The sequence below is a fragment of the Myotis brandtii genome, unplaced genomic scaffold, assembly GCF_000412655.1.
Source record: "Myotis brandtii unplaced genomic scaffold, ASM41265v1 scaffold454, whole genome shotgun sequence".
Taxonomy (NCBI): Eukaryota; Metazoa; Chordata; class Mammalia; order Chiroptera; family Vespertilionidae; genus Myotis; species Myotis brandtii.
In genome coordinates this window covers 3,458,528-3,486,198 of record NW_005367354.1, presented here as the reverse complement: position 1 = coordinate 3,486,198, position 27,671 = coordinate 3,458,528, and the positions used below count along the sequence as shown (strand labels likewise).

Genomic DNA, 27,671 nt, shown 5'->3' with positions numbered 1-27,671 from the left:
AGTGCACAAATTTTTGTGCACCGGGCCTCTAGTATAATAATAAAAGTGTAATATGCTAATTAGACCAGATGTCCTTCTGGACAACCTCCTGGACAAAGCTGGGGCTGTGAGGGAAGCCAGTGCTGACAGCCGGGGGAAGGAAGGCCTACTCTTGCACAAACTTCGTGCATCAGGCCTCTAGTAATTTCATAATAAATCTTGATGTTTTCTATGGCAAGTCTCATCCTGTCATTTTTTTAAATGCTATTTTTTAAAGAAACTCCCCAAATCTCTAGATTGAGGTATTAACATCTAAATAAGTCTGTTTTAAGATAGGTGTTACATATTCTTTTTGAAGCTTAATCCTGTCATTTTATAGTTTTTGTTGCTACTGTGAAGGGGCTCTTCTTGGCCCATGACATTTACTGCTTATTAATAATATATTTAGAAGTTGTTGATCTCTGATAAAAAGAAAAAAGTGTTTTCCCACCTGGGTCAAGGAGCTAAACCACATGGGGACCCAACTCTGAGAAGTCTGCCTTTCCCACGTGATAGCAGAAATAAGAGCACCCAACATCTGCACTCACCTTCCCAAGTCTATCATCCCTGTGCTCTGCTGCCTCTAACATCGGCAGGTCGCCTGGGGTCTTTCCTCATGAAAGCTGAGGGCACGGCCTTTGAGCAGATCAGACCAGATGAATAAGACCATGTTCGCTGCAGGCAAGGACCACGTCCTCCGGTGCCCACAGAACACACACCCTGATGAATAGTGACAGGTACCCCGAGCTCCACTGGCAGCCTGAACGTACTTTCAGTATGAAACGTGGGAAGACGAGGCCACAGCTCTGCGCATGCTCCAGCCGTCCCTGCGGCCTTCAGATGACTAAAGAAACAGTCGTTCTTGTTAAAGGGGTTTCATCTACTATGCATACGGAATTCCTCCATCTCTGGGACGCTGGCCACTGCTCGAGTGCAAACCTGTGCAGCAGAGGAGCCTTGGGGGCTGGGCATCCTGTTAGTAAAAATCCAACGCTGAGGCTCTGCAGTTCACCCCCTGCTTTCTCTAAGCACCTTTCCATCACCAATGCCTTGTTTCAAGCCCTTATCACCCCTTACCTTGGCTGTTGTCACAGCCTCTCTCAGATGGTTATCCTATATAATAAAAGCCTAATATGCAAATTTTCCCCTGGGGCGGTGTTTCGACTGCTTGCAATGATGTGCACTGACCACAAGGGGGCGGTGTGGAACGTGGCGGGTGTCAGTGAGGCAGCCGGCAGCAGTGGAAGCGCTGCCAGCCCTGATCGGCTCCAACAAGAGCGGGACCACGGCGGGATGGTGGAGCAAATGAGCAGTTAGTGCCAGGCCAAGGTGAGTGCGAGCGGGGACCCAGGTGCTGCCCAGGGCCCAGAGGTCAGTTGGGACCTGCCCTTCCATGCCAGATACTCACACTTCGATCACCGGCCAGGCCTAGGGACTGCACCCATGCACAAATTTTGTGCACCAGGCCTTTAGTTTTTAAAATAACCGCTTTGATATATAATTCATATATGCTAAAATTCATCTTTTTAAAGTGTACAATTCATCAGGTTTGAGCAGCCATCAGCACTAATTTCAGAACACTTTCATCATCTCAGAAAGAAACCTGTTCCCATTAGCAGTCACACCCACCTCCCCGGCCCCAGCCCACAGCAAACACTGATCTCCTTCCTGTCTTGTGGATTGCCCGTTATGGACAGTTCCTATAAATGGAACCATGCAGTACGTGGTCCCTTCTCTATGCCTTCTTTCGCTTAGCGGAGCGTTCTCAAGCTTCATCTATGTTGTATCGTGTATCAATACTTCACTTCTTTTATGGCCAAATACTATTCCACTGAACCGGTATATAAAATGGATAGATAACAAAATGGATACATTTAGGATATCCATTCTCAGTCGATGGACATTGGGTTACTTCCATACTTCAACTATTAGGAATAATGCTGCAATGAACATTTGTATGCAAGGTCTTGAGACTAAATAAAATTGGGGAATACCGGGTTTAACAAAATTAAACAGGTTTCTTTACTACAGGATTTCTCAGAGTCAAAAACAGACTCCCACTCATCCTAAATGTACTAGAGTGGATGCACGAGGCAGCGTTTTGCCAAACTTATTTGGAAACTTCTCTTCTAAATTATGATACAAGCTCAAATAATCACATGGGATTCTGGGATCAATGCATCTGACCTCATTTTTAGAAAGGCCAAAATATTTAAGAAAAATTGATACATTTTCACACTGTAGCAGAAGAAATAAAATCAGTATTCTTCAAAGTCAACTAAATCCTTCTTCTGAATATAGCAAAATATGTTTCACTAGCCGAAACCGGTTTGGCTCAGTGGATAGAGCGTCGGCCTGCGGACTGAAGGGTCCCGGGTTCGATTCCGGTCAAGGGCATGTACCTTGGTTGGGGGCACATCCACAGTGGGAGATGTGCAGGAGGCAGCTGATCGATGTTTCTGACTCTCTATCTCTCTCCCTTCCTCTCTGTGAAAAGTCAATAAAATATATTTAAAAAAAAAAAAAATATGTTTCACTATAATTTTCTAAGTCCCCCAAAGACCTGAGCATCTCTACTTATACTGTAATATTTAAAAAATTGGGGGGAAATTGAAATAAACCATCACCTAATAACTACTCTACACAACTAAAATACCCAAACCAGCTACCAATGAGGGCTGCAAAAGGGGGACCTGACATTTTCTGGAAAGGCTCCTGGCATTCTGTACTTAATTTTTAACATGACAATCTTCTCAGCAAGTAAGCTGTAGTGAAGAACAGCGAAACCAATGACTGGCCCATCGATATTCAAAATGCAAAAACTTTCACATCCCAGTATTCTCACAAAAATGTCATAGTAAAACAAAGATATTCTATTTAATATTTGTGTTAATAGTGAGACGACATTTCATCAATTCCAACTATTAAATCTTGACTATGTGGAGAGAAAAATACACTTTTTAATAAAAGATCTTTTGCTGTTTTGTTTCTGGAGACATATAAGTTCAAAAAATGTGGAAATTGGTGTAAAGAAACATGTGAAGTGGTTTTTCTTATAGCATGACAGGCAATTATTCCTTTCTTTGCTACTAACTCCATTTTAAACAATCTTATTAAAGAGATTTCTTTATTGAGCTGTGGTGAGCTATAGAGCGGACAGCTTCCTGTCACCTTTAACTACTTGAAGGAACTTGAGACTTCCTACCACAAATAACCTTTATTTCAGTAACATATCAAGTATAATGTTATTTGTGGATTGTTATATTTCCTCTTTATTTTTTTAATATATTTTTTATTGGTTTCAGAGAGGAAGGGACAGGGAGAGAGATAGAAACATCAATGATGAGAATCATTGATCGGCTGCCTCCTGCACGCTCCCTGCTGGGGATCAAGCCTGCAACCCGGGCATGTGCCCTTGACTGGAATCGAACCCGGGACACTTCAGTCCGCAGGCCAATGCTCTATCCACTGAGCCCAACCAGATAGGGCCACATTTCCTTTAAAAAAAAACACATACACATTCTGTTTGCAAAGTCTTGTTAAAAAAGCTTTGCACTCATTAACGTGCTAAAATAGAAACTTGTCATTAATTTCCAACACTTTCTCAAAAGCAATGTTAAGCTATAAGGAAAGTAACTATACACAATGTTTACAAATAATGCTATCTCATATCAAAATTAATTTTGCTTTGCCGCCAGACTGCTAGGGACAGAATCTAAACTAAACAGCACAGGGACAAAAGAGAGATGCAGAATAAAGTAGGGAGGGAACAAAGTGAGAGCGTTAGGAAAGTGCTGTATGTAGAGCTATACGCACCCGACTTGGGCTAGTCATGTGCTTTTTAAGAAAACTCGTTCCAAAGTTTCTTAAGCCTTTGGTTTTACTGTGGCTCTTGAGATCCCATGACAATATACAATTTTAGAGTATTGCTCACTGACTTACCATTTGTGGAGAAATTGGAAATTCCAAAGCATTTAATAACTGGTAGGGACCAAATTCATTACATCGCGTCTGACACTGACACTTTTTTTACCTGCTATCTCAAACACCTATAACACACTGGGGCCTCAATGCAACCCATCCTAGCTGTAGTTCTGATCCAACTGCCAACTTCCTCTGAGGTGTGGGTGACGCCTGCAGGGTACATTCACAAAGGCTGGCCCAGTGCTAATACATGGTCCCCGTGCCCTTACTTCATTCTCACCTGCTCCCAGAGAGCACCCTTTCCATTCCCATGAATATTCTAAACCTCATTCTCCCCTTTAAACTTCCTACCCAGAAGCCTTCACTCTTCGCAGAAGAGCACACCTCTCATCAAAGTAACTAAGGGATAGGATGGTGGCAATAACAGGTGTGGGGTTTTTTAATCATCCTGAATTTCCCATTAAAAACAGAGAGAGATCAGCATGAAAAATTCAAAGGCGAACAGATTAACGTCTAAATAGCAAGGAATCTCCAGAACGCCAAGTCCCAAGTGGGTAGGAGCCAACCACAGACACCTAGGAGCCCGCACAGCCACGTGTGAGGAAGGACGCAGAGGAGAGTCTTCAGCATCCGATGGAACTAAGGATGCCCAGGGACGCCCTGGAAAGCTGGGTGGGGTGGGGGCCAGTGGAGAATAGCATCCGACCCTGAGCGGACTCTAGCAGACTCCAGCTCTCGGGTGAGTGAGGTAGGGGTTCTGTGGGAAGTAGGAGTCTTGTGGATTCTCAAGACTAACCAGCCGGAGCCCCCCTTTCAGGACCAAGCCCCACACGAAGACCAGACTGCGAGGGACAGAATCTAAACTGAACAGCACAGGGACAAAAGAGAGATGCAGAATAAAGCAGGGAGGGGAACAAAGTCAGATTTCGGAAAGTAGGCAGTCAGGCATTTAAACTCTTCACGAAAATAACAGAAGAGAGCGCTCCAGAGCCATGAACTTCAGGCTTCCTTCTGAAAGCAAGGAATTTCATATAAGAACGAGCAGTGGAGGATTGAGGGGAAATCCCACATAAAAACAAAAGCTGCCCTGTGAGCAGTCACAGCCCTCCAGACGACATGCCTACAAACATGGAAAAGTATGACCTGCCAGTTCAAAACAAGCAAAAGGACACAAAACAGTGATAGAAGAATGAAAGAACAGTATAAACCAGAATTAGAAAAACTCATGAAGGAAATAACTCAGGAAAGAATTAGATAAAATCATCTTACAAATGTACACTAAACTAGAAAGAATATAAAAGTTAGTAAGCAAAACAGGTAATGCCTTCTGACAAACAGGAGGAGGAAAGACAGGACATTTCTATAAAGTAACCAAGAAATAAAGAAACTTCTGGTTCTGGTTAAGATTGAGTGAGTATATCCTGTTTCCCACTGATTACAACTGAAAGTCCTGCACAAAAGACACACAGCAATTATCTAAGAACTCTGAAAAGTAAGTGAAGCAGGTATTGAATCTAAGTCTAGCCATTAATGAGATTTGAACAAGTCAAGAAAAAGATATTCCAGAGTGACTGGTATGAATAAAGTGATATGATGTAATATAAGGGGTCCCAAGAAACCAAGGAAAAGTTGTGGTAAGGTGTGACTAGACACTAGAAAAGCCAAAAAGAGGCAAAGGACAAAGAAAATGTCAACTCTCTTCTGAAACCTTCTCTCATTCTCCCCATTCCGAAAAGAATAACTCAGTTTCCTTCTCAGAACTCTGAACAACACTGTGTTCCTCTTACAGCCCTTTCTCCACTGAGTCATTACTACCGGTACATGCACCAACCTCCCCTAGCAGACTAGGAGCTAAAGACAGAGAATATGTGTATCATACATGCTTAGCATAGTGCCTAGGACATAAAAGTCCTATCACTGTATGTGTAACAGAGGGAATTAATATATTTTCAAAAAGCCAGGAGAGAACTTCGCAGGTGTTAGGGCACAGGGATAACATGAGGTGGGTATTTAAAGATTAGCCTTTCACTTGACTGCAATGTAGAGTCCAATGGAAACTAAAGCTGGACAAATAAATCCAACTTCATCTCCAGAGCCCTAAAAACTCGACTGAGATTTAAATGCAGCTATAAATTCCTTATCTAAACATTTAAATACAATTTTTCAAATATGTTTCCCAGGTTTATCATTATCAGTCTTTTGATATTCAGGCATACCTCGTTCTATTGCGGCTCACTTTATTGTGCTTTGCAGATACTGCATTTTCTACAAATTGAATGTTAAAACCCTCCACCAGCAAAAAGATTACACCTCACTGAAGGCTCAGATGATGGTTAGCATTTTTAGCACTAAAGCACTTTTAATATGTTTTTATTGATTTTTGGAGGGAGAGTGGGAGGGGAGGGGAGAGAGAGAGAGAGAGAGAGAGAGAGAGAGAGAGAAAATGAACCATGGATGTGAAAGAGAAACAGATTGGTTGCCTCCCACATGTCCCCTACCAAGGATTGAACCTAAAATTTGGGCATGTGTCCTGACCCGAAATCGTCCGAAGCCCTTTCAATGCATGGGGCAATGCTCAACCAACTGAGCAACATCCAACAGGGCACCAATAAATACTTTTAAATAAGGTATGTACATTGTTTTTTTAGACATAATGCTAATGTATACTTAATAGACTATAATAGATATAGTATAAACATAACTTTATATGCACTGAGAAACCAAAAAAGTCATAAGCCTCATTTTCCTGTAATACTGGCTTTATCACAGTGGTCTGGAATGGAACCCCAATATCTCCAAGGTATCCCTGTATATACATAGTCAAAAGTAAGAATTATACAATCTGAAAGAAAAAAAAAAGTCTTAGTCAAATTCAACCAGCTTCTTTTCACTGTGATTAAAAGGAAAGTAGACATTTAAATGGAGGAAGATTAGTATACTAATCTTGGAAGGTAGAAAGGTTTCATAGTAGACAGCAGAAACATGGGCCGTGTAACGCCAGAACATTCTATTCACTGGAAGCAACAAGCCCTTCAAATTCTGGTATGAAATCTCCCTCCATAGTGAAATTCCATGTACTGTTCAAAGTATACTGACAACTGCATGACGATCAAAGGGAAAACACTATAAAATAAGTAACCCATACTACCCAATCGTCTACTGCAGCATAGTCTTTCAACTGGGAAAACAGATTTTAGAAGTAATCCATTTGCTTCTATACAACAAATTTTAGACAATCTTCAACTTAAATTAAAACCACACTTTCTTAATACAAAATCCTTTAGCTAAAATATACTGAAGGCTGCCAAAATATACTGAGGGCTACTAAAACCTTAAAGAAACAACAAAAGTTTTTGGGTGCCCTAGCTGCAAAATACATGAATTTCAGCTAGAAAAGTGCTAGTGTATTTGCAGCCAACAGGAATCATGATTAAGCTACAGAAAGACATGTTTTTCTTGTCATCTTTATTCAAGTATTTCACAGCAGTTATATTACAAATTACAGTAAATGTTCAAAATTCCAGAATTCAAAAATTAAATAATTTACTTCAAACTAATGTAAAATGAAGTCAAATGCAAAACATCAATTTAGCACAATTCTAAATAAACTACAAACCCAAAATAGACCCTCGTGATGAAGTCTACTTAAATCTACAAAGTAGACACACATGACTGAAACCAAAGATGACTCCCAAAGTCTAAACAACCGAATGTACAAAATACAAAAGATGCAGGTACAAGCCCAAATTCAAGCGTACAATGTGATTACAAATGATAATTATAACAACAATGGCATTCAGCTACGGGACCTGACACTGACGACACTGAATAGCACCATAGCTGAACCAACTTAATCAAAAAGTGGGAGGATATTATGACCCCACTCCCTAAAAACAAAATCCAGTAAACCTACAAATACATTGGCATATGAGAAAAATCAAGTCATGAAAGGACGTAAAGCAAAACAAAACAAATTAATCACAGGTGAGATTCAAGCTCAAAAACACAATGAATTCCACAGCCATCAGTTTCAATCCTAGTGCGGTTCCATCTCTTCAAACAGCTCCCGCGGTCCCCACAGCTGAGCATTAGCTATTGTTGGGCTGTGCTGCAACACACATTTTATTGATCTGAGAGCAAGGTTTTACATAAGAGCTCATCATTTATAATGCTCACAATAGGAAATAAGAACAGAGGTCAATTTGTACATATTTTTGCCAATGCAAAAATTAAGAATTTACAGAAGGTAAACAAAATCGAGTCCACTTGGATGATTTCATAAACTGCTTTAATCTATAGAACCACCAGATAGCTGTAGAATAAGCGAAACTGATATAGTGTGTTTCTTTTGGGGAAGAAGGGAGCTGAAGCTCATTTTTCTCCCCTTGGCATTTGATTGGCTTTCTCTTTAGACCTAAACTGTTCAAAGTGGCAGTTCCTATCATACTGAGGTTGCCTCCTATTTCTCCATCTATATTAAGGTTAAGGTTTTAAAAAAATTTGATCTTTTGGAAGCATTTTAATGCTGAACACAAATAAATTTCCTTGTCAAACTCACTGATGGCTAAAATCTTAATAAACTTGTACAAATTTAGTAACTTACTAACAACATGTGCGTTTTTACTTTTCCTTTTACAAGTGCTGCTGTTACTTGAACAGAATGTTTCTGAATTAGAGTAACTGGAATAAATATTTAAAAAAAAATAGTGCAGCAAGAACCTGAGACTTGCAAAAAACCCTTTTACCAGAAACTTGCTACAAAAAATCTGCTACATCTTATTTCTTCATCAAATCTTTAAATTCTGTAACAATTTCCATCAAAATACAAAATGCTAATGTATTAGACAGCAAAATAGTCTGAACTGGCATGATGGTAATAAATACTAAAGAAAGCATGTTAATCCTCCCAATAATCAAATTAGAGGTTTCAAATAACCTCCCCTTTAAAATGGTTCATCGTTAATCGCACTTGCCCACCTTAAAAATACAGTGTGTCTACATGGGTAGCATCTTGAATTATATGACTAACTGAATATTATGAAAATTTTAGACTAGGTATATAGAAAACAAGTGGCATTTTTCAAAAACGAAGCAAGAACTAGAAGGCGTAAAATGTTGCTGTTAATGCAAAGAAGCACTGGGGATTACTGCAGCAGCCTACGGCCACGCGGGCTTGCTGTGCTGGCACCCAGCACACGGCACAGCCAGAGACGGGAGACAAGTACCTTAGCTTCAGCATGTAAACGGTGGCTAAGTGATTACAGGACTCTGTAAACACTGTTGGTAACTAAAATACAAAAAGCTGAGGTAGCTCAGTATCTCTGCAGTAGTCCAAGACCATTCGCTCTAATTAAAACTCAAACTACATGTGTTGCATATATTGGAAAGACACACCTGCAGCTAACAGCTACAATGAATGAAGATATCAACCCAACTTGTCAAAATTTTCTACTTTTTTGTTTAAAAATCATCTGATAAAAAAATGTCACTGCACTCCCTTTTGCCTCTTTGCACCTGCCTAGACGGTATCTCCCAAATTTGTAGAAAGTTTTGTAAAACTAGTGACCCATAATTAATTTTAGGTAAGTACAACTCACAGAAATCATTCAACAAGATCCAAAATGGGTTCCAATCAAAATGAGTAGTTGTGAAAAGGTTAAGCTTATGGTAAGGGATTTAAACATTTAATACTGTTATTCCAAGAACCACACCAGAGCTCACTTGCAACTATGCATATAGAAAATGAATTTTATGGAGCTTCTGACAAATTCCTCTCTTTTCTGTCCATTTGGCAAGCCCTGGCTTTAAAAACAAAACAGTACCAATTTACTGTACATGAAAATCATTCTCTGGGAGCTCAAACATGAGTAACTAGTAAATTGCCACTGACAGAAGAAAGAATGTCTGCTATTTATTTCTGGTCATCATTGTCGGTAATACCGAACAGTGTGTGTGTTTTTTGGTGGACTGTGGATTTTTTTTGTCTTTGTTTTATTATGTGTTTTTAAAACAGAAACAGATCATTCAGGAAAACTTACCTTTTTAATATATTATGTGGCATACCGGGTATCTTGACTGAGTTTTGAAAACAACATAGGCATTTTATACCAAAGCACTGGTTGCCTCTTAATGACACAGAGTATCAAACATTTTTAAGGTTGTGAAAACATTCTAATTCATTTGCTACAAACAAGCCCATCCTTTTGTTTAGCCTTATCTTCCTCAAATGAATAAAAAGGCACATTAAAGGCAGTTCTAAAGAGCCGAATCTAATTTCATCCAGTTTCTTCAGTTTCCCATCAGAATATACCATAGCCAACTCTTAAACAGGTTTCAGTCCATTACCCAGAGGAAAAAATAGAAAGAAATATGATAAAAGGGGTAGAAAAGAGAAAAAATAGAACAGGTTGCCCACTGTTTAAACAATTCAACAGTTAAAACTGCCCCTGGATCCAGTTTCCCATTCTGGCCTGCTCCCTACGAGAGAAGTCTCCGGAAGAGAGTGCTCGAACAGAGGAGCAGAAGTGAGAGCAGTTTCTGTAGCACCAAAGTCTCCAATCTGTGGGTTGTATTTTTTACTTGTGGAAAATACAACATGTTTCTGAAGTTCTGTTTGGTTCTTGTAGGCTGGTTGGTTTCAGGTACCTGAGACAATAGCACCAAATTCAACAGAGAGAAAGAATGAGAGAGAGAGCACTTTACACCTAGGCTCTGCCCGTGACTGGTGCAATTTGAAATTGAATGGCTCAGAAGACTGCTCTCTCAGGAGCAGATTGGAGAGGATAAACCACTCATCTTGAAAAGTTCATAGGAATGTCTCAAATGTATGAACTGTTCTTTCCATCTCCTATAAGAGAAAAAAACAAGTACATGTCATCTATTAAAGGAAAGAAACGTTATTATGGGAAAATTAACTTTTTAAAGAAAGAATTTTAGATACAAGTTAAGCTTTAAGTATTTTTCTGATTACAATACCAAAGCTACTCTGTAAGACTATCTGCCCCAGACACTTCCAAATGCCACCCATTTTATATGTAGGCTGATGAGAATGACACTCGTTAACATTCAATGAGTACTTATTACAGATATTGTACTAAGAAGTTTGTATGTACAGATAATTTGTCAACTAATTTGTCAACTAAGTTGCTGAGTCAGGATATGAATGCGGGTAGCCTCACTCCAGAGCCTGAGCCCTTTCTTACTCATTACATTCAACTAACTCCCAAAGCAAAATAGATGCGTTAAGTACAGTAAAACTTGTACCCGAAGTAGAATACACCCTGATCCCACTGCTATTCACTCAACCAGAGCTAGGGGGGGAAAAAAAAAAAGCCAGCAGTCACTGCCATCACCACCGCCAAGAATGCCACTGACTGGTGACTGTGCCATAGATCCCTCCTCTGTCTGACGAAGGCCCCTAGATAACAGGGCTCCGAGTGCCACACTGAAATATGTTTCACTGCTGAAGAGCATCCAATCCTTTCAAGCTAATCAAATGTCAATGTGAACAAAGAAGTTCTGGAATAAGGAAAAAAGGCAAAGAACTCTACCCCACACATTTCATTCTGATGGGAAATTATCAAATATATCTAATACATTTGTTTTTCCACCTCAGAAGATATTATAGTCTGCATTCTGTAGAATAGGCTAAACTAAGAGACTATAGTCTGATCAAAAAGTTCTTCTATATGAACAACCAAAATCACTCCTGCTAAATGTTTCATCATGTATACCTGGGTAGGAAAAAAGCCAGGCTATAAAACAGAATATACACTATGCTCCTAATTTAAAAATCTATATGCACATGCTTCCACACATCGTGTACATGTAGACATTTTTTTTAAAGGACAGAAATTCCAAAAGATTACCACTGACTAAATTTCTTCTAGGTGGGAGAATATGGGTGATGTTTTTATTTTCTCATTTGTACTTTCCTAATATTTCTATACTAGAGGCCCGGTACATGGATTCGTGCACATTGAAAGGAAATTAATTAGAAGGTGGCTGACGGGCGAGATGGGCCGGGCATGCCCTGGAGCCAACCTCCTGCAGTCCCTTCCCAGTTGGCCGCACCTGGGTCCGCAGCTCAAAGGGCATCTGTGGAGTGAGCGGGGTCCCTCCGGCAGGTGGGGTCCCTAGGCCTGGCCTGCGGGGATCAGGCCAAAACTGGCTCTCCAACATCCCCCGAGGGGTATTGGAGTGTAAGAGGACACTGCAAAGTTGCTGTCTCTCAGCAGCTCCTGCATTGAGCGTCTGCCCCCTGGTGGTCCAGTGCACATCATACCTACCAGTCGGTCGGTCGGTTACTTAGCCTTTTATATATATATATTGTATAATGACAGTATAAATTCATAAAAAATGTGACAATGTGATTACAATCTTTAAATGTTCTCTTACTTGATTCAAGTCTAATCAGTATTCCTTATTACATATTGAAAATAATCACTTCCTTTACATATAAATCCTTGCTATTTTAGAAAAGCTCCTGGAGAGCAGAGACATTGTCTTAATCAATTTTTGCATCCCCAACACCAAGCACAGTATCTGGAACTGTAGGTCCTTAATAAATATTTAATATCTAGATCACCAGATAAACAAACTAACTGGCAAATGAGCAAAAATAGTCTAATTAAATCACTTAGCCAGTTAATGAGTAGATGAGGGATTACATTTGCTCAGATGAACTCAAAAAGCAGAAGTGTGCCTTCATGATGTAATTTATATGAAGAAAGATATAAGTTCATATTTATAAGGAAGAACTTTCTTATGTCCCAAAGTTGTTTAGAAATGGAATAGTTTACTGCTAAAGTGTCTAAGCAAAAGACAACTACTCCTTCACATGACTATTTTACAGAACTAAATCTGATTAAATGAGATGACTTTTTAAGTTTCCTTCTAACCATTAACTGGATGGCCAACAGGTCCCAGTGCCCATGTCAACTCCTTTCAATCAGTAGTAGGGGAGCATTTCAATCAGTAGTAGGGGAGCATTGGAGACACTGGGTGGCCACGCCCACATTCAACAGGCCTGCATGATAAACCTCCTCAGTGATAAGCAAGGGAGGGGAGAATTGTCACTTGCTATTTTGTGTCAACCAAGAACCATGAATTTCTGTGTTTTGGTAAACAAAAAATCCCAGATTATTTCTGTCCTGAAACAAAATAGTACGAAAGACTTTGTTCTTCAAATTATAACTTTTACTGATTCTCCTAATCTTAATTCTTCAAAACATTCTTCAGTTACTTGACAAAAGATCTAGACTAAAATAATGTTTCCTTTGGACACATAAAAGCCCTTATCTGTTTGTTCTCCAGATGAACCAGACACTTACCTCAATAAGTTGTGATTTGTCATAATCTTTGCGGTGATGATAGATGCACTGACTAAGAAGAGAATACAATCTCTCAAGTTGATCAACTGTCAGATTGTTGCTTTTATCTACCAACAAATCAAGCAATTTCTAAGAAAAATTAGAAAAACAATAAAGTTTGATTTCACTATTCAAACTGAAACAGTTATATATTCAATGCTAGGTAATAGACACAGGTGTAACACTGAACTGAGTTTAGAAGATTCTAGGGCTTAGTTTATAAGCAAGATAATTCTCATTTTTATAAATCCCACAAAGCATACATAACTCTTTTCTTTTTAATTCACATCCAAGGATATGTGTATGTTTTTTATTGACTCTTAGAGAGAGAAGACTGGAAGGAAGGAGGGAGAGAGGAGAAACATTGATGTGAGAAAAACATCAATCGATTGCCTCCTGTATGTGCCCAACTGGAAATCAAACCCATAACCTTTTGGTGTATAGGACGATGCTCCAACCTACTGAGCAACCCAACCAGGGCCATGACTCTTTTTTACTAGAAGCCCTAAAGCACATATATTCCTAGTTAAAGCAAAAAATGATCAAAAAATGGACATGGGGGGCAATGGGGGAAAAGGACACATATGTAATACCGTAATCAATAAAGAGAGAAAAAAATGATCAAAACTAGTTTTATTCAGTAGCCTACAAAACATATTCAAATCTCCTTCCATTCATTTAAAACTGACTGGGAAGAGCTAAACTTACCTTCAATCTCTCATGATCAACTATAAGAGGCGGCACAGGCTCGGATGGCTCTTCTGGAACCAGCTCCAGGGTTGTTGCTTTTGCCTGCTCTAAAATTAATTTACGATATTTCTTTACTTTAGAAGCACCTACAATTGAGGAAAAAAGAATGCACTGCAGCAAGTAAAAGTTAAGAAGAATCAGGCTTAGCCAACTATAAATTCATTTAATCACCATAAATCCTTTTTGGAATAAGAATGTATTCATTTTGGAATAACAGTGTCAGCAATAAATGATTTTTTTGGTAAGGATAAGTAACCCAAATTAAAGAGAACTAAAACTCAACTATAAAAGCCAAGTCATACTAGAAAATCATCTAATAAATATATCCACGAAAAGGAAGATAAAAGCGATCTTTACCTCTAATCACTAATAATAACCAGCTTTCACTCTCTTTGTGGCAGCCATCATTTTAAATGTGGAGCTTTCAGAACTGGAAGAGAAGCTACCTACAAAATCAGACACTAACAAAATGAGGCCAACCTGTCCACCTATCTGCCTCCTAATGTAAAACATTTTCCTGAACATTGCCTCAAATTTCTTATTTTTCTCTATTACACTGCCTAGAATTCTATTCTAAATTGATCTGGGTTATAACATTTATTTCTTAAAAATCTAGATCCATTAAAGGTGTAACAGAGCTAGTGATCTTTCCTAGCTTAGAGTGAATTAGTATAACCTATCAGCAGTTCTCAACCTGTGGGTCGCGAACAATGAAAACACATCCTGCATATCAGATATTTACATTACGATTCATAACAGTAGCAAAATTACAATTATGAAGTAGCAACAAAAATAATTTTATGGTTGGGGGTCACCACAACATGAGGAACTGTATTAAAAGGTCTCGGCATTAGGAAGGTTGAGAACCACTGATACTTTCCTCCCAAAATCTTGCTGAGATAAAATGTACTGGGGGGGGTGGGGGAGGAGGGATTTTTTTGAGGTGGCTGAGCATAATTTGACAGCACCAGGCACTTATGGGAGTAGGAGTAGAGATAGGTAGACCACTGAGCCCTGTGCTCCCCTAAGTAGGAATACTCTAAGGCCGAGGGAAAGGAACACAAGACGAACTTAGACTATTTCAGAATTTTATACAGGACCTGGTCCATGTCAATGAGACTAAGGAGAATTTTCCTTCTCCCTCCTTATCCCCAAGTCTTTAAACAAATCCTTCTCATCAATGCCTGCTATATAGGTAAGTATTGAATCAAAATGTTGCCCTCAAAAGCATATTCCATAATACATCAGAGACATTTTGTATTTCAGACAGCCTTTAGAATGAGACTTGACTTACAGTTCAATTAACACTTGCTAGGAGTTTTGTTAAGACCATACTGATACTCATTATTATATCCATTGCCTTCTAGAGGCCTGAGAACTTCGATTAGGAACCACTGTTAGGTAACACTGCCCCGACAGTTACAAATGAGAACGTCGGGTAAAGCTTGACATAACAAATATCTTTAACACTTTTAGATCACCAGTTGAACCTTTTAAATCTTTTCTGCAAGCTTACTAAAATCTCACAGCAAAGTAGCATTAAAAAGGACTCCTCCCTCAAACCCATTCTGCCGGATCATGTAGATCTCTCCCTTTTTTCCACTCTGTCCCATTCATTACTTAACCTTAGCTTAACACATTTTTTAAGTTCTGTCTATATGATAGCCTAGAATAAATATAGCTCTTAAAACTATTTTCTATTATTAAATATAGAAGAAAAAATTATTTAGGAATAATATTTAAGAACAGTACATCTCTCTTTATCCATTAAAAGAATTCTAAGACTTTGAGTAATATCTTCCTACTTCCTGATTCTCCTAGAGGGCTCAAAAAACAGTCAGCACCTAATACAAATCCCAGGCTAAAGTGTATATTCCACACAACTGAGCACAATTTTTAGACAAAATTTCAAGATAACAGGCAAATTTGACAGCGAGGGTTCTGCTGCCTTCCTCTACCACTGACCCTACAAAGCAATGGAGCCTCTTAGGCTAAACATCCCTCAGATTCAACTACCAGTGATTGCTTGGAATGAATATTCCTCAGAATATGCCAGGTACCAGGAGAGGCAATTAATATACATGACATATGTGGTCGCTGCAGTGACACCATTCTCAAGTGAAAAAACAGGGTTGGAGAGTGTAAGTACCTAGCTCAGTCACATGATTATAATGAACAGGAGTGATAATTTAATGTGTCTACATGACTTGAATATACCTCACTGCTGTAGTATCTAAGTCATCTCAAACCACCCCACCCCATCCCAGTAATTCTTTTGTTAGAACTCCATCTTCTTAACACCTGTGGATGTATTCAACTTTTAGTCATAAATCCATTAGGATAGGGATGAACATCAAGTGGGAGCCAGAGTGAAAGCGGCCAGGAAAGCAAAGCATTCTGGATCATAAACCTTTTGAAATGTTCACCAAAATGTAGTATGTATATGCACACTTTTGTAGGGAAACTAGAAACTAGAAAACTAACAGATTCTCAAAGGGGTACAGTTATTGGACAACCATTGTTACTGAGGGCTAGACAAAATATTCAATTAATTAACTCTGGAGTTTAAAACTTCAGAAGATTTATTAAAATATTATCTCTACCTTCTTTATCCAGTTCTGCGTCTTTAACCTCCACATCGGGGCCAGGTTCTAGCTTCTCATTACTGCTACATTCCAGTGCTTCTAGTTTCTCAGGATCGTCTCCACGATTTTCATTAGAAGTTTCTGGTTTCTCTTTTGACTGGTCCTCCAGAAGAATCTTCTGTTCAGAGCTACATTTATCCCCATTACTGCAGAAAGGAACTACTTCTGCTTTGCCGTTCTGACACTCCAGAGCTGGGACTCCTTCAAAACTGTCAGCGGAGGCCTCGCCATTGAGACAACTTCCTTTAAGGAAAGGCTCTTTCCCAGAAGTCTGTCCTGGATTCAGAGAACTGCTGCTGTGGACGAGGAGAGACTCATTGGAACTTTCCTCTTCGGTAGATGCAAAGTTCTCCTTTGTGCCCGCTCCACTGTTAAGCCTCTGCCCCTGGTCCATGTCCATGACGTCACATGATGATTCATCATTAGTCATAGACAAGTCTCCAGTCTCCTCTCCATTTTCTTCATGGCAGTCAGTGCTTACCTCAAATTCTCCGTTCTCTAGCAATTTCCTGCCCTCCGTATGATTCTCATAGTCTGCAAATTTGGTGTCCTCTTCATCTTTTTTTAAATTATTGACTTTCCTTTTCTTAATAATTCCTTTACCCCACTGTGATCGCCGCCTCGATTTTCTCCGAACTCGAACTATTTTACAAGGAAGGAAAAAAATATATGTAGAACTTGGAATGCAATACTTGTTTTACAAATGTATATTAACTAAGACCCAAAAGAAAGTCAACCCATACCAGTGTGACAGGCAAGCAAAAACTACTTGACACCCTTGCTGACTAATCCTCAGAACTACAAGTGGAATGGATATGAAGTCAGGGATGAACTCTGGGGAATAAAAATCTGTTAAATTTATTTCCTATTTACTACCCAGCATTAATTTTTTTCTATTACCCTAGATTCCAATTAATAGCTGTTCCTAATTCCTAACATCCAGGAGCCTAGAATATAATATACACATTTAGGAACAGACCACACTCCCAGTCTGCCTGGAAGATTTGGGGCGCCAGTCCTAGATTTCTACCAGGAAGGTGCTTGCTTTGCCATGAAAAGAAACAAAGCATGATCCAGTATGTCGAGACAGAATAGTTATAGGTATCTCCAAAAAACCTCTCCTCTGCCTCTACTTCAGAAGACAGAAAAACCAGTTAATATGGTCATGGAGAGAAGCCCCAGGAAGGTTATATGGTCAATCCAGTTTGCCAACTATTAGCCTCCTCTACCACAAACGGTTCTCCTAGCAACACCAATTTCTTGCAAAGTTATTTCTGAAAATATGTAGAAAAATTAAGCCCTCTGCTATCAAGGTGGCAACAACAACACTAACAAAACATTGAAAATAAATGTTTGGTGAGTTATGTGAAAAGAAAGACCTACCAAAGTTGTAGGGACTATACTTAGATGCTAGAAACTATCATGTGCTTTCTGAGTAGACAGCTGGCACTTCCAGGTAATGATGGACCCAGGAATCTTTCATTTCCCATATATGCAAGTCTATCCCACTGTCCCTTAAATAAGCAAAAAGTTAACTCTTATTTTACAATTTGGGACAGATGCATTAAAAAATTAAATATAAACGTTATTAATTATAAACTAGTTAAACTAAACACCATACCTATCGCTTCTGGTATCTAACACCAAATTCTAAATATTAGTTGGTTGAAAGCCATCAGGGTAAAAATAATTCATTTCTTTCCCCAAGGCTATAAAAGGTTCCCCACACCTGCTCCAAACTGTTAGGTCTTTATTACCTAACAAGTTACTCCTGACATTGTGGCCTCACTTATTCCCCAACCATGTAACCAAATATACTAATGTTTCCCCTCTTCTTTCCTCATTAAGCCATGAAACTCCAGAGCAAGAGGCTGACCTCTGCTCATTCAAGAGCCAGCCCAGTTACTTGATATGTATGAGGTACACTAAGCAAAGGCCAGAAGCCCTGTTGAAAGAAATTTACTGCTGGCGCTAAGAACAGAGAAAATGTTCTCATTTCGGGGGAGGTCCAACTAGAGAAAATTTCCCCCTCCTTATATAATTACTTCTAACAGTTAGCATGGCTTTAGTAAAGTAAGAGAAATATAAGCTCTACCAGAGTAGGGATTTTTGTTTTAGTCACTGCTAATCTCCATTGCCCCTAATATGTGGTAGGAGTATACATTTATACTATTTCCTTTTTCAGGGATGCTTTGTGTGAAAAGCCCATTTAGAGGCTCAATCTTTAGAGTCAATTTTTATAGCATCTCTGAGCTTGTTTCCAAAACTAAGACCTTAGGAAAGCAACTCTGCCTTAGACATTTAGATTTATGACTTAAGTAAGTTAATGTAAAACAGACAAATGGTGAGTCACATATGCCATCTACTGGTGAGAAAAAACAAAACTCAATTGCAGCTTAAAGCAGCTGTCGCCAACCCGTGGTCTGCGGACCACTGGTGGTCCATGAGGTCTGAAAGGTTGGCGACCGCTAGCTTAAAGTAACATTTTAATATTCAAAGGAACTTAAAACTGTTTGAGTTAGTAAGTATTTGTAGTAGGTGCAGAGAACGTAAAGGACTTTTGAGTTTTAAATTAAGAGTGTTGTGTTACATAATCCAGGTACAACTAGGCCAAATAACTTTAATCAGTTTCATGGAACTAAATGCACCACTAAGTCCTTCAAATTTTCTCATATATGAATGCCTTATCTCAAAGAGGATAAGCTAAAAGATAGATATGGCCCATTCATTCAAATGCAATGCCACTTGTGAAAGAACATATTATGGCCAGCTTACTGACAGCTGGAGCAGTATTACACCTTTACACCAGAAGAACAGCATAGGTCGTCCAAGGATGGCTATCTTCAGTAAAACATCAGGACTGTATTAGAAAGATGCTATGTTAATTAACATATCATTTAGAAATTGTTTTAGATCACCATGAATAAGAAAAAATGAAAACCTAAACACTGACTATTCCTTCTCTAAAAATACATCATGAACAAAACTAGATAAAGAAGGTTGTACCAATTTTTCAAACTGAGCACAAAATATTCTCTCAACTTCCTGCTGTCAAATCAGCCACTCTCTTCAGCCAGTTTCCATTTTCAACCATAAAGACAACATCCTGCATAGCATACAGCAAGGGGCTGGGGTTGCAGATGAGTGGATAAAAAATCTATTGGCTCTACAACTCTATCCAAATACCAAAGTTTAGAACTAAAAATATTCAAACCTAGTTCAATTACAACAGCAAGTACTGAATGGGGATAGCAAAAAGCAAATAAGGCTAAAGAAATATACTTCTGATTCAGCCTCTTACCCCACAAGCTCTTCACCTCTGAAAAGAGAGACGATTAAAAGAGCTGTGGGAAAACAGCAGCGCTTTGCTTTGTGTACCCAGTGCCTAAGAAATCCGCATCATTCTCAGTTGTTCCCACTACTGGATAACATGATCTCAAATACACGCACATTTATTTGCAGAGTTGTGCCAGGCATCCATTGGATTTCTTTGTTTGTGCCGAAATGCCTCTTCAACTCTAGTTTCTGTCTTCCGAGCTCCAGTACCATGAGGATTTATTTGTTCTGCTGTTACCGATAAGCCTGCAAGCAGAAGATAAGCAACACCTATTTAAATATTCCTAGCTACATAAACCAACAGGTTTTAAAAAAATCATCTGAAATACAGAACCAAGTTTTAAAGTCATTAATTATACTTGGACAGTTTGTAATTTGGATGAAAATACTATCTTTTGTTTTAAGATGGGAAGGAAACTAGATATAAAATCATAAAAATAAAATAACTTGGCAGGCGATTCTTACACTTAAAAAGGGACACATTTCACATTTTTATGACTGTGGAGCAAAAGATTATATAATGTTTAAAAGTTATGATTTTTGCCTCTTAGAATGTGTGTTTTGGGGCCAGTAAACCCCATTCACATGAACTGATACCATCTGACATTAGCTGCCTATCACATCACACTGCAGTGATCTTCATAAGAGTAACCATTCCATCTCAATTTTCACTAGATTTCTTTGTTCTATGTGATCCTTAAATGTTGATGTTTGCCAGGGTTGTCTTTGGATCCTTTTTCTTCTCACTCTAATCAACACCTTCCACCACAAAGTATCCTTCATGCCTTCAGCTTCTACTACCATTATATAATAACTAGAGGCCCGGTGCATGAAATTAGTGCACAGGTATGGTCCCTGGGGCTTCCCTTCCCCGGCTGCTGGCTGGGGCCTTCCTTCATTCCATGCCACCCCCTAGTGGTCAGCATACATCATAGCAAGCGATTGAACTCCCAGTCTCCCAGTCGAACTTAAGGGGGGACACTTTGCACATTAGCCTTTTATATATATAGAAGATTCCCAAATCCACATCTTTAGCCCAAACATCTCTTGACCTTTTCTAATCCATATATCCAACTACCTATTTGATATCTCCAACTGGATATTCTAAAGTCATGTCAAATATCTTTCCCAACAAAAACACCTGTTCCTTCTTATATATTCCCTATCTCTACTGGCAGTATTAGCATCTACTAAGTCATTAAACCAGTAACATGGCCAATCTTGACTCTTCCTGCCCTTCCTTCCTTCCAGTCACATCCCTCATATTAATTCTATCCTCATCCCCATTTCACTAATTAAAACTCTGAACTACTCCAAAAGCTGTTACCCACAACAGTTTTAAAGTTCAATTTACATAACATAAAAATCACTCATTTTAAGCATACAGTTAAATGATTTTTAGTAAATTTACAGCACTGTGCAATCACCACAGCAACCCAATTTTAGCTAACTATCCCAGACAACCACTAATCCGCTTTTTGTCTCTATGGCTTGCCTTTTTGTGAGTTTTTCATATAAATGGAATCGTACAATATGTGGTCTTTTCTGACTGGACTGTTTCACTTAACAAATGTTTCTGTAGTTCACCTATGTTGTAGCATGTACCAGTACTTTGTTCCTTTTTATGGCTGAGCAGTATGGCATTATATGACACACCCTATTTTGCTTACCCACATACCAGCTGACAGACATTTGGGTTGTTTCCAGATTTTAGTTTCTGTGATTAATGCTGCTATGAACATTCGTGTATAAGTCTTTATGTGGACATATGTTTTCATTGCTCTGGAGTAGATTCCTAGGAGTAGAATCACTGGGTCATATGGTAAATGTTATGTTTAACTTTTTAGATCTGCCAAACTGTTTTCTAAACTGGCTCCAACAGTTTCTTAACTGGTCTCTCATCTCCCTACCCTCCACACTGAGCCCTTGCTATTTCCTGCTGCCAAAGCAATTTACCAATTCATTCCGGTGCTTAAAATACTTCAATGACTCCTACTGACTATGGCAATGGTTCTCAAACTTTAGTGTATAAAGAAATCTCTTGAATAGTTGTTCAAGTGCTGAGCTCTCAACCTTACTACTCTCTGAGAATTTAATTTACTAGGACCAAGCCAATGTGGGTAACAGACACACCATTTTGAAAAACACTGGTCTGTAGGATAAAGTCCAAGCTCCTCAGTATGGCATCGATTCATTCAAGTATTTATAAACCTGTTGCATATCAGACATAGCTCTGGGGACTGCAGTAGAGCTATAAGCATGACATTCCCAGCACTAAATAAGGAAGGGAGAGACAACAACAACAACAAAATGCCAAGTGCTAATGATGACCAGGGCCTAATGAGATTAGGTGGCCAGGAAAGGCCTCTAAGGAAGTAGAAGAAAAGCTTCTTCATTATTTCAGTGCCCTGGACCCAGCCCACCTCTTGAGCTCTAAATCTCACAACTCTACATCTTCAGCAATACCAAACAGTTTGCAGTTCTTCTAATATACCACGTGATTTCACATCTGTGCCTTTATACAAGCTACTGTTTGCTGTGCTTAAAATACCTCCTCCTCCTCTGTCACCACCACCTTTCCCTACTCCACTAGAGACAACACTCCTATTTCCTTCCCCAAACTCTGATCAAAATGCCTGGTCCCCTGCCCTAACCGGTTTGGCTCAGTGGATGGAGTGTCGGCCTGCGGACTGAAAGGTCCCAGGTTCAATTCCGGTCAAGGGCATGTACCTTGGTTGTGGGCACATCCCCAGTGGGGGGTGTGCAGGAGGTGGCTAATCAATGTTTCTCTCTCATCTATGTTTCTAACTTTCTATCCCTCTCCCATCCTCTCTGTAAAAAATCAATAAAATATATTTTTTTAAAAATGCCTGGTCCCCTACCAGGAGGTCTCGGCCCTGTGCTATAAACACACTTCAACAAGTGCATACACCACACTGCACTTGATTTGTTTTACATTTCACTCTTTCTCCTACTAAAGTGTGAGTTTCTCAAAGACAGGATTTTTTAGTGAATTAACAAACCACATTCGCTAATTATTGTTTATATTAACAAAATTGTCCATAAACTTCAATAGGACAAAAAGTACCAGTATTGCCCTGACCGGTTTGGCTCAGTGGGTAGAGCGTCGGCCTGCGGACTGAGGGGTCCCGGGTTCGATTCTGGTCAAGGGCATGTACCTTGGTTGTGGGCACATCTCCAGTAGGGGGTGTGCAGGAGACAGCTGATTGATGTTTCTCTCTCATCAATGTTTCTAACTCTCTATCCCTCTCTTTTCCTCTCTGTAAAAAATCAATAAAATATATATTTTTTTAAATTAAAAAAAAAATACCAGTACTGGGTATAAACTCATGAAAAATAAACCTTCTTCAGGTATGAAAACCATTAAGAACAAAAATCAATAATTAACAAAGATAAATTCCTGCAAAAGAAATTTCAGTACAAAGCACTTTATTTCAGCAATTTGCGCTATTGCACTAAAACTTTCACGGGAAGCAAAGTTTTTAAATATCTGAGAATTTGCATGACACATATCAGTATCAGAAATTAAGTAAAAACTGTGCCTCAAAATACATTTTTTTCACAATATCAGGAACCCTAAAGAAACAACATTCAATTATATTCAATGACTCGTCTTTAGCAGCAAGTTCATTTCTATAGCTTACCTCTTTTTATTCTTGCTTCCTTAATTTCTTCACAGAGTTTATTAAATTCTGGATCCAGTTCAGCTGCAATGATGGCATGTGCAGTGTCCTTCAGGGTACAAGCCCTGTGTCTAATTATTTTATCTGTTAAAAAAGTTGGTATACATTTATTATATGTACAAACGAAATGACATTAAATAAGGGCACTTTAAAAAGAGAAGGAATACAAACATTTAAATAACAGTGTAAAAAGCATTTCTAGGTAAGAAGTTTATTTAAATGATGAGTAAAATATAAACATAATAAGCTACTCAATCAAGTTGATAATTCTCTGAAAACTACACTTTTAGAATTTCAAAGTACTAAGTCTATTTAAAAAGTCATTACCTCAAAGATATAAGGCTTTATTTTACATATATGATTATAAAATGTATGATTTTAAATAAAAATGTTTAAAAGATTTAGGGTATTCACCATATGCCCAGCACCAGAGTTCCCATATCAGGAGTGGGGAACGTCCAGCCTGCAGGCCGTATGAGGCCTGCAAAATCACTTGGTCTGGCCCTGCCAAGGCATTAGGAGTGAGTTAATTAAATGTCTGAGCAAATATAGCACACTAATTTTTTAAATTGATAATTTTGTATGGCCCGAGAATGATGTTGTAAATATCCAAATGGCCCTTGGCAGAAAAATCACTTCCCACCCTTCCTGTAGATGGATACTGAGAATTCAGATATTCTTACATAATTTTCTTCATAAGTGAAAACTGGTCAAAACTGTGCTGAAGAATATAATGACCCTAAGTAAGGGTGACCTTTAAAAACTGTGACAGAAACAGGCAAATACAGCAAGATACTCTAAGCTAAAGAATGTAAGATGGTATAAAAATTGTAGGTAGATCCAGGGGAGAAATACTCCCTTGTAGGTAAGCTGTACTAAAAGAAGGTTCTCAGTTTTACACTAATCCAGAAAGCCTCATTCATAAGCAATACAATGTAAACAGTGCCACCTAGAGCTTGCAGCTCTGAGATATTAAAAGCCAAGTAAATATAGCAAAGACACTTATTTTGTAACAGTATCAAAAACTAGAACCCAAAATAACAAAATCACATCAGCCTTTTCATCTCTAGTAAAAGCAAAAAGTATAAAGATAAAGACATTTTATTTACTAGAGGCCCGATGCACAACATTCAGTGCACGACATTCATGCAGGGGGGTGGGGGGAAGCCCTCAGCCTGGCCTGAGCCCTCGGGGGATGTTCGACTGATGGACATCCTTAACACTGTGGCGGAGGTGGGCTGCTGCGCTTGCCAGTCATCAGCCAGGCTTGTGGCTGAGCGGCACTCCCCTATGGGAGTGCACTGACCACCAGGGGGCAGCTCCTGCGCTGAGCGCCTGCCCCCTGGTGGTCAGGTGCATCATAGCAACCAGTCCTTCCACTGTTTGGTCGATTTGCATATTACCCTTTTATTATATAGGATAATTTTTCGTATCAGAAAGTCATAGTTCATTATGGAAATCTTACAAAAACAAACATGCAGTACTCAAAAGGCAACCACTGGTGTATTTCCTTCCAGTACATTTCTCTAAACATTCATTCAATAAATACTGTCAACTGTACCAGGAACTGAGTCATGTGACGGCTACACAGTGGTGAACAAAGCAGACATTTCTCCACTTTCCAAGAGCTTTTCAGACTACTACAGAAAGGGGACATTAACCAAGTAATCTCTCAGACACACATATAAATACCTCCCCACCCCCACCCCAAAACCTCTACGTACCAGCTAGGATAAAAACCTACAGGGTATTGGTGTGGGTGCCAACTGAGACTGGACAGGTCAGGAAGAGACTCTCTGAAACAGTGGCATTTAAGCTGAGACGAGCATACATTGAAGCAGCCACTGACAGAGCAGAGAATAACCAGTGGCAGGTTCAGAAAATACTATGTGAGAAAGTTCTGGAGTAAAAACATCTCAGATATTTCAAGAAAATGAAAGATACCCTGGATGCTTAGAACACAATAAGCAAGAGGCAAACAGGAATCTGGTCATATTTAAAGGCTTTTAGATTTTATCCTAAGAGCAATGAAAAGTCATTGAAAATATCTGAGGAGGAAAGTAACATGACTTAAATGAACATCTTCAAAAGACCTCAGTGTTTAATTGTATCTCTCTACATATCTCTTTGCAGTTTTGTCAGTTTTTGCTTAATGAATTTTAAGGCTCTGTTATCAGAGGCACAAATGTTTGCACCTGTTATGTCTATTTGATGATTATGAAATAATCCTTTTTATCCCAGGTAATATTCTTTGGTCTGAAATCTATATTGGTATTTATATAACCATACCAGCTCTCCTTTGCCTTGGTATTAGAATGTATCTTTTTTGTACTTCTCTTTTAATCTCTTTGTAGCTTTATACTTAAAGTGGGTTTCTTGTAAAGGAGCCTCATTGGCACAGCAGGTAGTGTGTCAGTCTCCTACACTGACACACTAAGCAGCATATGGTGGGGTCTTTGCTTTTTTATCCAATCTGATCATCTCTGCCTTTATTTGGGATGTCTAGGCCAGGCATCAGCAAGTTTTTCTGTATAGGGCCAGAGTAAATATCTTGACTTCACAGGCCATAGGATCTCTGGCAAGTACTCGAAGTTGCCCTTGTAGCATAAAAGCAGCCACAGACAATACTGTTTTCTATATACAGCATCATGTCATCTACAAATAATGAGTTTTACTTCTTCCTTCCAATTTAGATGCCTTTTATTTCTCCTTCTTGTCTGATTGCTGTCGCCAGGACTTCCAGTACTATGTTGAATAAGAGTGGTGAAAGCAGCCCTAACTGGTTTGGCTCAGTGGATAGAGCGTCGGCCTGCGGACTGAAGGGTCCCAGGTTCGATTCTGGTCAAGGGCATGTACCTGGGAGTGTGCAGGAGGCAGCTGAATCGATGTTACTCTCTCATCGATGTTTCTAACTCTCTATCCCTCTCCCTTCCTCTCTGTAAAAAAAAAAATCAATATTTTTTTTTTTTAAAAAGAGTGGTGAAAGCAGACATCCTGTCTTGTTCCTAATCTTAAGGAAAACGCTTGTAGTTTTTGCCCATTGAGTATGATGTTGGCTGTGGGTTTGTCCCATAAATGGCCTTTATTACACTGAGTTAATGTTCCTTCTATTCCCACTTTGCTGAGAGTTTTTATCATAAGTGAGTACTGGCTTTTATCAAATGCTTCTCTGCATTTATTAATATGATCATGTGCTTTTATCCTTCATTTTATTTATGTGGTGTATCATGTGTATTAATTTGCGAATACTGTACCAACCTTGCATCCTTGGAATAAATTCCACTTGATCATGGTGTCTGATCTTTTTAACATACTACTGGATCTGGTTTACTAATATTTTGTTGAGGATTTTAGCATCTATGTTCATCAGGGATGTTGGCCTCTAATTTTCTTTCTTTGTAGTGACTTTATCTGGTTTTAGAATTAGGATAAGGCTGGCCTTGTAAAATGAGCTTAGGAATCTTCCCTCCTCTTGAATTTCTTGGAATACTTTGAGAAGGACAGGTGTTAGTTCTTCTTTGAATGTTTGGTAAAATTGAACTGTGAAGCCATCTAGTCCAGGACTTTTGTTGCTTAGGAGTTTTTTATTACTGCTTCGGTTTCACTGGTTGTAATGTGTCTATTCAGATTTTCTAATTCTCCCTGATTCAGTTTTGGAAAATTATATGTTTCTAGGAATTTACCCATTTTGTCCAGATTGTCCAATTTGCTGGTGCCTGTGGTGTGGGAGAGGGAGTACGCGCAGGGGTCCTGACAGCTGTCCCTTCTGCTCTCTTCCCAGAGCCATATACCCCAGTCTCTCCTCATGTGACTCTAGTCCACTTTGCCCTTCCTCTGCCAAAGCCTGGGGTGATGGCTGCGTATGAAATTTTGTGCTTGAGTCTTTTAAGAGGGTGCCTATGACTTTTAAGCAGATTGCTGTC

The 27,671-nt window shown here is 39.1% G+C and overlaps 1 protein-coding gene across 6 annotated transcripts in view; it reads right to left on the bottom strand.

Moving 5' to 3' along the window:
• Window positions 1–7,390: 7,390 nt before the first annotated feature.
• The window catches only part of ATAD2B (ATPase family, AAA domain containing 2B), a 110,636-nt gene continuing 90,355 nt past the window's right edge, over window positions 7,391–27,671 (bottom strand). For 5 of the 6 annotated variants that reach the window (XM_014546686.1, XM_005874932.2, XM_014546684.1 and 2 more), the window contains 6 exons: window positions 23,710–23,832; window positions 20,159–20,290; window positions 16,667–17,350; window positions 14,022–14,149; window positions 13,275–13,403; window positions 7,391–10,789 (listed from right to left, as the gene is read on the bottom strand). In XM_014546686.1, the coding sequence (XP_014402172.1) occupies window positions 10,748–10,789; window positions 13,275–13,403; window positions 14,022–14,149; window positions 16,667–17,350; window positions 20,159–20,290; window positions 23,710–23,832 (1,238 nt within the window). In that variant the 3' untranslated portion in view covers window positions 7,391–10,747. The remainder of the gene's footprint in view (window positions 10,790–13,274; window positions 13,404–14,021; window positions 14,150–16,666; window positions 17,351–20,158; window positions 20,291–23,709; window positions 23,833–27,671) is intronic. The other variant, XM_014546685.1, reaches the window with a different exon arrangement.